This window comes from Pelophylax lessonae (assembly GCF_965119305.1).
Source record: "Pelophylax lessonae genome assembly, chromosome: 11".
In the NCBI taxonomy this organism is placed as follows: Eukaryota; Metazoa; Chordata; class Amphibia; order Anura; family Ranidae; genus Pelophylax; species Pelophylax lessonae.
Genome location: NC_138778.1, coordinates 216,667,503 through 216,682,945, shown reverse-complemented (window position 1 = coordinate 216,682,945; position 15,443 = coordinate 216,667,503). Strand labels below are relative to the sequence as shown.

The 15,443-nt window shown below is 46.1% G+C and overlaps 1 protein-coding gene across 3 annotated transcripts in view; it reads left to right on the top strand.

Annotated features, from left to right (window-relative positions):
• The window catches only part of CASS4 (Cas scaffold protein family member 4), a 117,958-nt gene that overhangs the window by 90,789 nt on the left and 11,726 nt on the right, over positions 1-15,443 (top strand). For 2 of the 3 annotated variants that reach the window (XM_082272153.1, XM_082272154.1), the window contains exons 2-4: positions 3,700-4,128; positions 13,775-13,879; positions 14,678-14,821. In XM_082272153.1, the coding sequence (XP_082128279.1) occupies positions 3,700-4,128; positions 13,775-13,879; positions 14,678-14,821 (678 nt within the window). The remainder of the gene's footprint in view (positions 1-3,699; positions 4,129-13,774; positions 13,880-14,677; positions 14,822-15,443) is intronic. The other variant, XM_082272155.1, reaches the window with a different exon arrangement.

Below are 15,443 nucleotides of genomic sequence, written 5' to 3'. Positions count from 1 at the left end.
CCTTTACATCATGGTTTCCATCAGACCCCCCCCTTACATTAGGCTCCCCATCAGAATCTCCCCTACATCATGGTCCCCATCATAGCCCCCCTTAAATTAGGCCCCCCCATCAAAGCTCCCCTTACATCATGGTCCCTATCAGAGTCCCCCCTTATATCAGGGTCCTCATCAGAGCATCCCTTACATCATGTTCCCCATCAGAATCCCCCCTACATCATGGTCCCCATCAGAGCCCCCCCTTAAATTAGCCCCCCCCCCATCAAAGCTCCCCTTACATCATGGTCCCTATCAGAGTCCCCCCTTATATCAGGGTCCCGATCAGAGTCCCCCCTTATATCAGGGTCCCCATGAGAGCACCCCTTACATCATGTTCCCCATTAGTCCCCCCATCAAAGCCCCCCTTACATCATTTTCCCCATCAGAGCCCCCCTTACATTAGGCCCCCCATCAAAGCCCCCCTTACATCATGGTCCCTATCAGAGTCCCCCCTTATATCAGGGTCCTCATCAGAGCATCCCTTACATCATGTTCCCCATCAGAATCCCCCCTACATCATGGTCCCCATCAGAGCCCCCCTTAAATTAGGCCCCCCCATAAAAGCTCCCCTTACATCATGGTCCCCATCAGAGTCCCCCCTTATATCAGGGTCCCCGTGAGAGCACCCCTTACAGCATGGTCCCCATCAGAGCCCCCCCTTACATTAGTCCCCCCATCAAAGCCCCCCTTACATCATGTTCCCCATCAGAGCCCCCCCTTACATTAGTCCCCCCATCAAAGCCTCCCTTACATCATGTTCCCCATCAGAGCCCCCGCTTACATTAGGCTCCCCATCAAAGCTCCCCTTACATCATGGTCCCCATCAGAGTTCATCCTTATATTAGGATATGGATAGGAGCGGCGGTAGGGGCAGTATATAGAGGAACCAATCTCCTCCATTTTCCTCCTGCAGCTACAGGAGGAGAAAGGAGGACAGTGATTTCTCTACATGCTGCCCCCGCCACCCCTCCTATCCAGGTGTACAGGGGAGCCGCACAGGAGCATGGGGCCCGGTTGCAATTGCAACCCCTGCAACCCCTGTAGTTACGCCCCTGAACCCAGTGCAAATGGCAATGAGAAATTTAGACTGGTACAAGAAAGGTTCATTTCATCCAATATAGAGAATCTTTATGCACTTTGGCTGGGGGTGGCCGCCCCTGGACCATTGAGTGGGACAGAACGGAGAGATGGGGGGGGAGACCCCCCAAGCTATTGGGTAATTGTACTTTGGGGCTCTGAAGAAAATCTGCTATCTATAAGCACCTCTAGGCATTCCATTGATATTACCATTTCGGCCGGTTTTAGCCGGTGACGGCCGGGCGTCCTTTACCTCTAGGAGAGGCTGTTTTTTGGGAAGGCCGAGTGGAATTGTGCAATCAGAATTATAACACGGTTGGTTTGTTTTGAACAGAAGGGAACCGTGTCAGTCGGTGAAAGGTCTGCTAATAATTATTTTCCTACTTCAAAGTTCCTGTAGGAGTTTCATGTGCCTCCGTATTGCAGATCTGCTTCTATTTAACATACTGTTCTCTCCTGAGCACATGCTTGTCATTTCGGATGTAACTGTAAACCGGCATCCAAATTTACTCAATATTAGCATTTCCAACCCCATTAAAGGTGTATTTGTAGGTATGGAGTTCAGGAGCTGACACCCTGGTTTACTTTGTCTTTTTTTTTTATTCTTAAAAAGTATCTTCAGCCAAATGTTTAAGAGCATGGAGTGTTAGAGTCCCTGTCTGGTTTTTATCATTTGGGTTTATGGCGTGGCTATGGCTGCTGAGTTAATTATTGGCCATTCTTCTGAATATTTCTTGTTAAAGACCGGACTGTTTAGGAGCAATGAGTCCACCAATGCCCTGATACTTTACCCCGATGAAGGGGGATGTTCTGGCCCCGAAAACGCTATGGGGGAGATTTAGTAAAGCTGGAGGGTGCAAAATCTGGTGCAGATGATGAGGACCCTGATGTAAGGGGGCACTCTGATGTAAGGGGGCAATCTGATGACTACTCTTATGAAAGAGGGGACTCTGATGGGGACCCTGATGAGGCACACTGATGTAGGGGGGCATTCTGATGGGGACCCTGATGAGGTACCCTGATGTAAGGGGGCATTCTGATGGGGACCCTGATGTAAAGGGGCATTCTGATGGGAACCCTCCTGATGTGAGAGGGCATTCTGATGGGTACTCTCATGTAGGGAGAGACTCTGATGGAGTACCCTGTTGTAAGGGGCCATTCTGATGGGGACCCTGATGTAAGGGGGCACTCTGGTTGGGACCCTTATGTAAGGGGGCACTCTGATGGGAACCCTGATGTAAGGGGGCACTCTGATGGCTACTTTCATATAAGGGGGCACACTCTGATGGGGACCCTGATGTAGGGGGCACTCTGATGGGGGACCCTGATGTTAGGGGGCATTCTGAGGGGGACCCTGATGTAAGGGGGCATCCCGATGGGTACTCTCATGTAAGGGGGGACTTTGTTGGGATACCCTGATGTAAGGGGGGCACTCTGATGGGGACCCTGATATAAGGGGGCATTCTGATGGGCACCCTCCTAATGTGAGGGGGCATTCTGATGGGTACTCTCATGTCAGGGGGGACTCTGATGAGGACCCTGATGTAAGGGGGCACTCTGATGGGGACCCTTCTGATGTGAGGGGGCATTCTGATGGGTACTCTCATGTCAGGGGGGACTCTGATGAGGACCCTGATGTAAGGGGGCACTCTGATGGGGACCCTTCTGATGTGAGGGGGCATTCTGTTGGGTACTCTCATGTAGGGAGGGACTCTGATTGGGACCCTGATGTAAAGGGTTACTGTGATGGGGACCCTCCTGATGTAAGGGGGCATTCTGATGGGTACTCTCATGTAGGGAGGGACTCTGACGGGGTACTCTGTTGTAAGGGGGCATTATGATGTGGGCCCTGATGTAAGGGGACACTCTGATGGGAACCCTGATGTAAGGGGGCACTCTGATGGCTACTCTCATGTAAGGGGGAACTCTGATGGGGACCCTGATGTAAGGGGGCATCCTGATGGGTACTCTCATGTAAGGGGGGACTCTGATTTAAGGAGGTCTCTGATTTAGGGGGGAACTGATATAAGAGAGAACTCTGATTGGGCAAAAAAAATGTTTTTGCTTTGTTTTAATAAAGACTCTGTTGCTCTAAATCATATCATGCTGGTTACAAAAAAAAAAACGATGCATTCCTTTAAACTTAATTCTTTCATTGATAAAACAGGTTTTTTTTTTTGCCCCGTGAATATTTGTAAAATATACAATGTGGCCCTCGTACTGAGAAGATGGGGGACCCCTGGTATAAACCATATTAGCAGTAGTAGAGTATTGTACCATGTTAGCCATTGATTAATGCCGATAATTTGGAGTGTAAGTGATCCCCTTTATTGGGTAAGCAGGGCTATTAAAGATGCAAGCTTTCAGGATATCTTTGATCCCTTGAAGCCCGAGGAAGGGATCTAAATTAGCTTGCATCTTTAAATAACTTAGGTTACCCAATAAAGGGGAACACTTACACTCTGAAATTTCAATATAAACCATGTAATGAAGCTTCACTAATAATCACTATCAGTTTTTAGCCTGAGGATACTCAACGTCCAATTCCATAACCAAAACTAACCCAACACCGTCTTTCTCCCGTAGAACATGTTGGCCAAAGCGTTGTACGATAACAAGGCCGAGTGCTCAGATGAGCTGGCCTTCCGTAAAGGGGACATCTTGACTGTGTTGGAACAGAACGTCTTCGGCAGCGAAGGCTGGTGGCGGTGCTATCTACATGGGCGGCAAGGCCTTGCTCCAGCCAATCGTCTTCAGCTCTTCACCATCCCGCAGAATGATTCTCCTTCCTCGTACTTCAACTATAACTCTCTGGGGAGGAAGCAGAGCCAGCAGAACATCTACCAGGTACCCTCAGCAGCACCCAAGACGGAGCCTGGATCTATGTATGAGCCGATGGAGAACCTGTACATCTCCCCGGTGACACCAAAGACCCCATCTGGAGACATCTATCAGACTCCGCTGTCATCTCCTGCTCAAATATTTTATGAAAAAGCCAACAGCTCTTCCAATCAGGTAAGGATATGAAGAGAGATGTCACCAAGTGCTCATTATTACAACAGAATTCCAGGCAAATGGCCCTATATACAACCAAAATATATACTATATTACCAAAAGTATTGGGACGCCTGCCTTTACACGCACATGAACTTTAATGGCACCCCAGTCTTAGTCCGTAGGGTTCAATACTGAGTTGGCCCACCCTTTGCAGCTATAACAGCTTCAACTCTTCTGGGAAGGCCGTCCACAAGGTTTAGGAGTGTGTCTATGGGAATGTTTGACCATTCTTCCAGAAGCGCATTTGTGAGGTCAGGCACTGATGTGGACGAGAAAGCTTGGCTCGCTGTCTGCACTCTAAATCACCTCAAAGGTGTTCTATCTGGTTGATGTCAGGACTCTGTGCAGTCCAGTCAAGTTCCTCCACCCCAAACTCACATGTCTGTATGGACCTTGCTTTGTGCACTGGTGCGCAGTCATGTTGGAACAGGAAGGGGCCATCCCCAAATTGTTCCCACAAAGTTGGGAACATGAAATTGTCTTGGTAAGAGTTCCCTTCACTGGAACTAAGGGGCCAAGCCCAACCCCTGAAAAACAACCCCACACCGTATTCCCCCCTCCAACAATGATTTGGACCAGTGCACAAAGCAAGGTCCATAAAGACTGGCCTTCTCCAGCTTCTAATGCACATTGTGAGGCATTGTGAGAACACTGAGAAGCTAACAGTGTTCAGTGAAATCAGAGGAAGCCATTTCAGTCCAGGAGAGGAGTCGGTATAACTGTGCACCGGGAGACCCGAGCTACCAGCCGGCAAGTCCGCCAGCTGGCCAGAGATCCATGCAAGGCCGAAATCAGCTTTGATCGGGTCTCTGCTATGGTAACCCGGGAGCGATGACATGACATCAGTTCCGGTTTACCTGGCTGTCAACTGCAAACTTCCGAATGTATTGGAAAACGTCGATCTCGATGTTTTGAATGCTTTTCAATTGCAAAGGAGGGATTTGGGGTCTTATAGGCCCCAGATTCCTCCATAAAGAGGACCTATCCCATGCCTATTGGTGTCACAAGGATGTTGACAACAATAAAAGTGATCAAGGAAAAAAAATTATACAGCAACAGTGTAAAAATAAATAAAATAAAAATAATAATAATAAAAAAGAAAAGTTTAAAGTGCCCCCGTCCTCCTGTGCTCACGCGCAAAGGCGAATGCGTGTGTCAGTCCCGAACGCAAGCAAACAGCTATCGTCCCACACATGTGAGGTATATCCATGAACGTCAGATCATGGGCAGTAATTCTAGCACTAGACCTCCTCTGTCGATATAAAGTGGTAACTCTTTTAAAGCGTTGCCTATGTATAGTAAAATTTACATCACCTTGGCACCTCCTTTAGCACATTTATGCACCTTTTGAAGCACTTTCAATTGTGGAATATTGAATTTTTGGCACTATATTGTATTCATTATAATGAACTTTTATAGACTTTTGTAGCACTGATGCACGTTTAACTGTATGAATATATAAAGGGGAAGGGGAGTAACATGGTTAGTACCAGATATAAAGCAAACGGCATATTGGGTAAAAAAGGTAATAATGAGTATAATATATATTGTATAATCTAAGATCCATAAACTAGACATTAGTATTATGTAGCCTATTGCTAAATGTTACTGACAAGAACAACGGGAAGGGGGAGAAAAACTTTTAACTGTGGAATATTGAATTTTTTTGCACAATATTGTATTTATTTATTATTTAGTCTTTGTTCTTTATTATAGCACTTGCACATGTTTATATTTATATTTTAGGCAAGCGCTTTCATATTTATATAAAATTTATGTTTTTTGTCTCAGCTGCACGGGCAGGTGCAATTTTATAGCGTGACATGTTTGGTATCTATTTACTCGGTGTGACATCACCTTTTATATTTTACCCAAAAATTGGGTAATGTATTTTTTTTTTGCATTCACATTTTAAAAAAAAGTGTATTTTTGTTCCCAAAATTCGCAAAACTCACCAGTTTATTCCCTAGGGCCTTTGCTTAGGAGAAAAAAAAAAAAAAAAAAAAAATATATATATATATATATATATATATATATATATATATATACCAATATATGTGTATATATGTTCTAAGTAATTTTATAGCAAAAAAAAAAAGAAAAGATTGTGTGCATAAGAACAAAAAGTGCCAGAAAAAGCCTGTTCTTAAGTGGTTAATAATTATTATAAATAATACTGTAAGATGGTAATATGGGGAATTTCCATTGGCCTCAGAGGATTAACGAGGAATTTTTTTTTTCCATCTTAAAGAGGAATTTCCGTTTTGTTTTTTCTTTTTTTTAAAAGTCAACACCTACAAACAGTGCACTTACCAGGTACCAAATAAGGTACTTACCAGTGCCTGGGATCCAGTGCTGTCTTCCCGCGGCCGGCTCTTATTACCGCTGTGTCTGGTTCCCCAGTGAGCATGCACAAGGTTCTTGGCACATTTGGTCCTAAAGCCTCCTAGGACATGTGACCTGTCCCAGAAGGCTGCAGGAGGGGGTGGGGTAAGGGACATCATCCTCACCTAGGCAGGGATTGCGGAAGTGGGAGTGGGTACCGTTATAAATCAGTACTTGAAACCCCCCCCCCCCCAAATCAAAAGAAACCCCAACTCAGTTACAGTCTTGGTGGGAGGATGCGATCCAGCAGGACTTCAATTTTTGAGCAAAGTTCCACTTTATAGCAGATCAATTGTTATGGTACACAAGCGATTCTGATGCCGGTAACAACTCACCGGCAGGGTGATTGCTATACAGCAGTGATCTCCAAACTGTTGCCCGTGGGCTGGATGTGGCCCTTTTTCTTGTCTTTTTTTGGCCCTTAGGGCACTATTCCTGCCACTGACACCAACAACAGCACACTATTTTTTCCACTGACACCAACAAATGAAGCACTATTCATCTAAGTAACCCCATACATTGGGCACTATTCCTTCCACAAATACCAATGATGGGGCATCATTCCTCCCACTGACACCAATGATGGGGCACTATTCCTCCCACTGACACCAATGATGGGGCACTATTCCTCCCACTGACACCAATGATGGGGCACTATTCCTCCCACTGACACCAATCATGGGACACTATTCCACCGACACCAATGATGGGACACTATTCCTCCTACTGACACCAATGATGGGGCACTATTCCTCCCACTGACACCAACAATGGGGTACTATTCCTCCCACTGACACCAATGATGGGGCACTATTCCTCCCACTGACACCGATGATGGGGCACTATTCCTCCCACTGACACCAATCATGGGACACTATTCCACCGACACCAATGATGGGACACTATTCCTCCTACTGACACCAATGATGGGGCACTATTCCTCCCACTGACACCAACAATGGGGTACTATTCCTCCCACTGACACCAATGATGGGGCACTATTCCTCCCACTGACACCGATGATGGGGCACCATTCCTCCCACTGACACCAATGATGGGGCACTATTCCTCCCACTGACACCGATGATGGGGCACCATTCCTCCCACTGACACCAATGATGGGGCACTATTCCTCCCACAGACACCGATGATGGGGCACCATTCCTCCCACTGACACCAATGATGGGGCACTATTCCTCCCACTGACACCAATGATGGGGCACTATTCCTCCCACTGACACCAATGATGGGGCACTATTCCTCCCACTGACACCAATGATGGGGCACTATTCCTCCCACTGACACCAATGATAGGGCACTATTCCTCCCACTGACACCAATGATGGGGCACTATTCCTCCCACTGACACCGATGATGGGGCACTATTCCCCACACTATGATGCAGATTATTCTTCCCACTGTTACCAATACCGCCTACTGCCCACAGGCGTTATGTAATTATTTTACCCCTGCTGATCACCAAGTCTGAGTCATTTTCTACTCCCACTGGCCACAATCCGGCCCCTCTAAAGTCTGAAGGGCAGTATACAGGCCCTTTGCTTCGAAAGTTTGCAGACCCCTGCTATACAGGACAGAGTAATACTCCTGTTGACATGAATTGCTTTCTTGATAAGTTGTTGCTCTGTTGCTGGTGTGTAAAATTGAGCAACATTTTGTCATCGACGCCTTGCTCATCCGGCCTGTGAGGGGGCGGGGGGGGGGCTCTGTGTGTTTGACGTTTGAAAAGAGGTGACTTTTTTCTTTTGACATTTGGTAAGCCCAAGGCTGCCTTCCTCCGGGTCTGTTGTGGTTTTAGAGTCTGAGAATGCATATTTTTTGTATTGTTTTTTCAACTGAACTATGACAGCTTTACGAAAGCGCAAAGTGTGCGCTCACTGAAAACACAGCAGGGCCGTAATGGCAACCTCTGGAATTGGGGGACATACATAGAGAATTATGGCTGCATCACACCCCAATAGTGTAACAAAAAAAAATGTTTTTTTTTTTTTAGCAGCGAAAAGAATATATCAAAAGTGGAAATATCAAAAAGTTTTTATTGTATGAATATTTAAAATCACACAAAGATTTCCTAAAATATGAGCTCTGGTTACAAACATCCTCAGTTCGGCCCATTGGCCATAGCGACAATAATGCTGGCAGGTATGCAAAATTTCCACTTACCTCCTGGATGGGCCTCCAATGCTCTCTTTTTTGGGGGAACATCCGCGGTCAGAATGTCCTGAGAAGGATTTTCCACTTACCTCCTGGATGGGCCTCCAATGCTCTCTTTTTGGGGGAACATCCGCAGTTTATCTAATTAAGGTGTGCTCAGTTCTGCCTTACCCTGGCACCCCATACATGGACCCTTGCAAGCCGGATATGTTGGGCCCGGCCACGTGAATGGTCAAAACATCCTAAAAAGAATCTTGGACATTTGTTTGGTAAGCCCCCTGTGTGTGTCTGGGTCAATCTCTTTCTGCGAAAGCACACCACAATCCATTAGCTGCATATTGGTGGTCAATTGGATGGACATAGGGTTCCTTGCAGACCCACTATTCCCATCTTTTTCCACATCAGCTTTTTAAATGATTTTTCCATTTCCACTTACCTCCTGGATGGGACTTCACCGCTCTCTTTTTGGGGGAACATCCGCAGTTTATCTAATTAAGGTGGGCTCAGTTCTGCCTTACCCTGGCACCCCATACATGGACCCTTGCAAGCCGGATGTGTTGGGCCTGGCAGCGTGAATGGTCAAAACATCCTAAAAAGGATCTTGGACATTTTTTTGGTAAGCCCCCTGTGTGTATCTGGGTCAGTCTCTTTCTGCGAAAAGCACACAATACATTAGTTGTCTATTGGTGGTCAATTGGATGGACATAAGGTTCCTTGCAGACCCACTATTTCAATCTTTTTCCACATCAGCTTTTTAAAGGATTTGTCCATTTCCACTTACCTCTTGGATGGGACTCCACTGCTCTCTTTTTTGCCTTCCCCTGCCCCCCCCCCCCCCCAATACATTGTCCCTTGCAAGCAGGTTGTGTTGGGCCCGGGCGCGTGGACGGTCAGAACGTCCTGAGAAGGATCTTGGACATTTTTCGTATCCTCTGGTTTTCGAACCCTGTCTTCCATCTGTTGGAGACAATACAGTCCACCTGAAGAAGACTACGACTTATATGATCAATGCTCAGTGCTTTAAGTGGCCCAAAAGAGGTGGCGGTACTCTATTATAGCCTATACATTTTTTTGCCCCCCCCCCCCACCCATCAGGGTCCCCACAGAGCACCCCCCCCCTGGCCGGGGCTGGGACTCCGGAGCAGGGGGACTCACTGGTGGTGACCGGTCTGGCTCTGGAGTGGGAAATATTCTTGGGGGGGACAATTAGGGGGGCAGATGTCCAAAATGAGCGTACTGGTACACTAAGGCGCACGGAGAGGTGGCGGTACGCTCAAGAGCCATATTTGGAAGTGGCGGTACTGAGTACCAGAGCATACCGGCCCACTTAAAGCACTGTCAATACTGTTACACTTTTTGTGTACCTGACAGTATTAATATTGCAATAGCCAATGGTCCCAACTTAGGATGTTTGTAACCAGAGTTCATATTTTAAGAAATCTTTGTGGGATTTTAAATATTTGTACAATAAAAACTTTTTTATATTGACACTTTTGGTATATTTTTCTTCGCTGCTAAAAAGCCCCCCTGGGGAATTTCCAGTTTTTCTTGTAACGGTAACCTTTGTACAGCGCCGTGAGGGCCTCGTTGAACCCATGCTCCGTGATGTTGTAGGACACAAATGTTTAAGCACTTGACATATTCAGCTGTTGGGAGCAGCTGGTTTACGTCCCCAACAGGAGCCAAAAGCGGTACGGTGCACAGGCCTCCCCACTCCAGGCTTGGTGCTGGGAGAGTTGCATTCCTCTCCTGCTTTCTTCATCAGTCAGCAAAATGTTTTATTTATAGAAAAGCTGTTTTTTTGGATCTTGTGAGGAACAAGCTGTTTCAGCCTCAGATGTTGGTTGAGCTCCTAAACTCCAGGGTCTTTTAAAGTAGCAACAAATCTAAAATACAATTTACTGAAGGTAGGTAGAGAAAGGTGGCCACACCGGCTTAGAGATTGAGATGACTTCGCTGGTGGAGCCCATTGTTCTAGATTGTGTGCAGAGGAGCCACTGTTAGTATTTTGATTCTACATAATTACCAGACAGGAAATTGGTTTTGTATGGGAAAATAGTTTCCCTGCTGTATGAACTTAATTTTGAATACCTTTGATTTGCTGAAACTTTTCCATAGCTAGGCATGTTAAAAAAAAATGCCTCTCATTTATCCTAAATTGCCAGTTAAAGTGGTCCTGTGCTTTGCGAATATAAGCAGGGCGGTATCACCCATGAGGACAATTAACTAGACTACCTCAGCTGGCACTCATGGTGGTGCAGTGTGGGGCGACACTGGGGCTGAAGAGTCCGTACAGATACTCTGTTCTCAGTGCATGTTCAGCCCACAGTTATTATGGTATTATTAAGTGGCTGTTTGCACAATAGCAACCAATGACTCTGCAGTCCAGCTGCCTGTGTCCTAGCAACCATTGACGCTGTGTGGCCTGGTTGCCAGAGTCCTAGCAACCGATGACTCTGTGCAGCCCAGCAACCAATGATGTTGTTTGGCCCAGTTGCCAGCATCCTAGCAACCAAAGATGTTGTGCAGCTCGGCCCCCAGCATCATAGCAATCAATGATCACTGTGCAGCCTGGCCACCAGCATCCTTGCAACTAATAGAGGGGCAGCAAGGATTGGGCATATGGCCCTGCATGTAGAGCAAAGGAACAGGATTGACTCTAACAACCAGTGATGTGTGGCCCAGTTGCCAGCATCCAAGCAACAAATGATGCTGTGCAGCTCGACCCCCCAGCATTATAGCAACCACTGACGCGGTGTGGCCTAGTTGCCGGGGTCCTAGCAATCGATGACTGCATGCATCCTAGAAACCAATGATGTAGTTTGGCCCATTTGCCAACATCCTAGCAACCAATGATGCTGTGCAGCTTGGCCCCCAGCATCATAGCAATCAATGATCACTGTGCACAGCCTGGCCACCAGTATACTTGCAACTAATAGAGGGGCAGCAAAAAAGGGGCATATGGACCTGCATGTAGGGCAAAGAAACCGGATTGACTCTAACAACCAGTGATGTGTGGCCCAGTTGCCAGCATCCAAGCAACAAATGATGCTGTGCAGCTCGGCCCCCAGCATCATAGCAACCACTGACGCTGTGTGGCCTGGTTACCGGGGTCCTAGCAACCGATGACTGTGCAACCCAGCTGCCTGCATCCTAGAGACCAATGATGTTCTTTGTATATAGTAGGTTGGTGAGGGTGCGCTGATAGTGTTGGGTTAAAGCCGCTACATGTATTCAGTGCCTGAATATGTGTAAATGATGTGTTAAAATAAAAGGTGCGCTAAAACAAATGCTATGATCCAAAATATGCAATAACAACAATATGGATATAAATGGGTGGGGATGTGCAAAAAAAGTCCAATATATATCTCTTTAAGTGTCCATGATAAATCAAACGAATAAGTGCTCAACAGCAAAGAAATATCTTCGACTTCAGTGCAATAACGCCCACCACCAGGTGAAAGTCCTCCTTACCAGACGGAAGATAAGGTGTGCACAATTTAACAAAAGATTCACTGTAAACGTGGATACTGTCACACTCCGCGTGAACCACCCAAAATGGTCCCTTACCAGATAAAGTGATAAAAAGCGCAGCATATCGGATTCAAAAATCCCCTTCTACTTCCTCCATGTATATGCTACACCGGGGTGCCTTTTCAGTCAGCCACTGGAAAGCGATCTGGTTCCGAGTAACTCCACTAATGGTTCCCTTACTCTGGACCTGTATCCGGGAGGCAGTGACCAGAGGCCAATACCCTCCAGTTGCGGGGTGCAGGAAATAAAGGTCGCAATAGTGTAATACCTTCTAAACCAGTTTAATGTGAGCAATCTCGGTCGATGTCCAATAGGAAGAAACGCGTCAGAGAGGAGGCGTTACCGTCACGTACGACCGCTCGGGGTCCGTGCTGCAGCCAGGACCCGAGCCTACCCTTAAGAAATTCTGTCATATGTTTTCAATTAGTGGAGTTACTCGGAACCAGATCGTTTTCCAGTGGCTGACTGAAAAGGCACCCCGGTGTAGCATATACATGGAGGAAGTGGAAGGGGATTTTTGAATCCGATATTCTGCGCTTTTTATCACTTTATCTGGTAAGGGACCATTTTGGGTGGTTCACGCGGAGTGTGACAGTATCCACGTTTGCAGTGAATCTTTTGTTAAATTGTGCACACCTTATCTTCCGTCTGGTAAGGAGGAATTTCACCTGGTGGTGGGCGTTATTGCACTGAAGTCGAAGATATTTCTTTGCTGTTGAGCACTTATTCGTTTGATTTATCATGGACACTTAAAGAGATATATATTGGACTTTTTTTGCACATCCCCACCCATTTATATCCATATTGTTGTTATTGCATATTTTGGATCATAGCATTTGTTTTAGCGCACCTTTTATTTTAACACAATGATGTTCTTTGACCGAGTTGCCAGCATCCTAGCAACCAAAGATGCTGTGCAACTCGGCCCCAGCATCATAGCAACCACTGACACTTTGTGGGGCCTGGTTGCCAGGGTCCTAGCAATTGATGACTCTGTGCAGTCCTAGTGCCTGCATCCTAGCAACCAGTGATATTGTTTGGCCCAGTTGCCAGAATACTAGCAACCGATGATGCTGTGCATCTCGGCCCCCAGCATCATAGCAATCAATGACACAGTGCAGCCTGGCAACCAAAAGAGGGGCAGCAAAAATGGGGGATACTGCCCTGCATTTAGGCCAAAGCAACAGGATTCTATTTACTGGTGACACCACCAGCTGCACACATTTTTTCCACCACTCTTACCCACCCCCCCAAGTTTCCCCTCCTAGAACAATAGGTAACTCCTGCTGTCCCTCAAATCCCCCCTTCCAACACAAATCCCCTCTCCCCCAGGGTAAGCATTTACAATATTCTTTGCAGGCACATCCTGTATTTTGACTTTTATTTAAGCAGCACAGTTACTTTAAGATAGGCTTTTAAAAAATAATTTAAGGTATATCTACTTGTTTTAATGGCTCCATGAAACTGTAATAATAAATGCATAATTATTTATTGTCTCTTTCTTTGCTTGCAGCATTTGTTCACTCTTCCACGAGCCTCGAGGGCCGCCAGTATCAGCCAGGCAGAGCTTTATGATGTCCCACCCTCCAAACTGAATACGACACCCCCCTCCACCCAGGTAATATGCAGCAGTATTGTTTATTATTTATTGTAATCGAAAAATGTTCCCAGTCCGTGATCATTTTTCTTTTTTTTTTTTAAACCCCCCCCCCACACACACACCACCCACCCCACCGTTGTTTTTTACTTTACTAGTGCAATGAGGTAAGGCTTGAATACAACCAGATTTCTACAGTTCAGGACAGCACTGTAGGCTGGCAGCCATTTTTCTGGAGTCTCCCCACAGCCCTACCCGCGGCTTCCGGGTCTCACCTGCCTCCCCCACTGGCCGGGACAAGTCCCGGCAGACTAAATCAGCCGGGACTAGGTCCTATTTGACGGGACTGTCCCGTGAAAAACGGGACAGTTGGCAGGTATGCAGTGATCTGTGACCACTGCATGGAGATCTTCCAGACCTTCGACCAACTGTTGTTAGTTCTCTGCTGTGAGCTGAACTTCCTGGGTCCTCTGGAATGATTCTACAGGGACCATTGTTAACATATCACTGGCTCCCTAGTTACCACCCCATAATAATATACAGAGAATATGGAAGTATGGAGAGGAACCAGGGAGTGATGCAATGTCGGGTATGCAGGCTCCGCCCCCTATACGCGTTACGTCAGCGCTTCCCAGCTGTGACTTCCTCGGGAGGGGAACCAGGAAGTGTCTATCAATGCATGGGTAGAGGTTCTACTTTAATTTATGGATGCTCATGGTTAGAATCATTTATTTAGTAAAGCAACTAATGGATAGACTTGCAAGAATATTCTTTATGGGTTTTGTTTGAATTTCTTACTTTTTTTTTTTTTTTTTGCAGAGAGGTAAAACCCCATCACCGGTCCATGGGCGGTCACCATTTCCTTTGACTATGGAGCAAAGTCAACAACAGCAAATTTATGACATCCCATCAAGCCCAGACACACCAGAGAAGAGCATCGCCAAGGCCTCCAAAGCCTCCAATGTAAGTTATAGTGAACATTTCAATAACTTTAGATAGGGTTTTTTTTTCTCAGGAAATAGGTAAAGGGACTCAACCACGACCCCCAAAAACGTTATAAACTCCGAACAGCATCAAATAGTGGGTGTGGTCAAATTTCACTAACAGTGGGAGGGTTTTAAAGGGGCATTAAATACCAGGAGTGCAGAGTTCGGGAAGGGGGGGGGCTTAACCACTTTACCACCGGAAGATTTTGCTGTCTGACGTCCAGGCCACTTTTTGCGATTCTGCACTGTGCGACTTTAACTGACAATTGCGCGGTTGTGCGACGCTGTACCCAAACTAAATTTATGTCTGTTTTTTCCCACAAACAGAGCTTTCTTTTGGTGGTATTTGATCACCTGTGCGATTTTTACTTTTTGCGCTATAAACAAAAAAAGAGCGAAAATTTTGAAAAAATAACAATATTTTTCAAATTTTTTATATGAAATTCCCCCCAAAAAAATGTAAAAATCAAAATTTTTTTACATTTTTGGTCAATTTGTTTTCTGCTACCTATGTTTGGTAAAAAAAAATCACAATAAGCGTATTTTGATTGGTTTGCGCAAAAGTTATTGCGTTTACTAACTAAGGGAAAGATTTATGT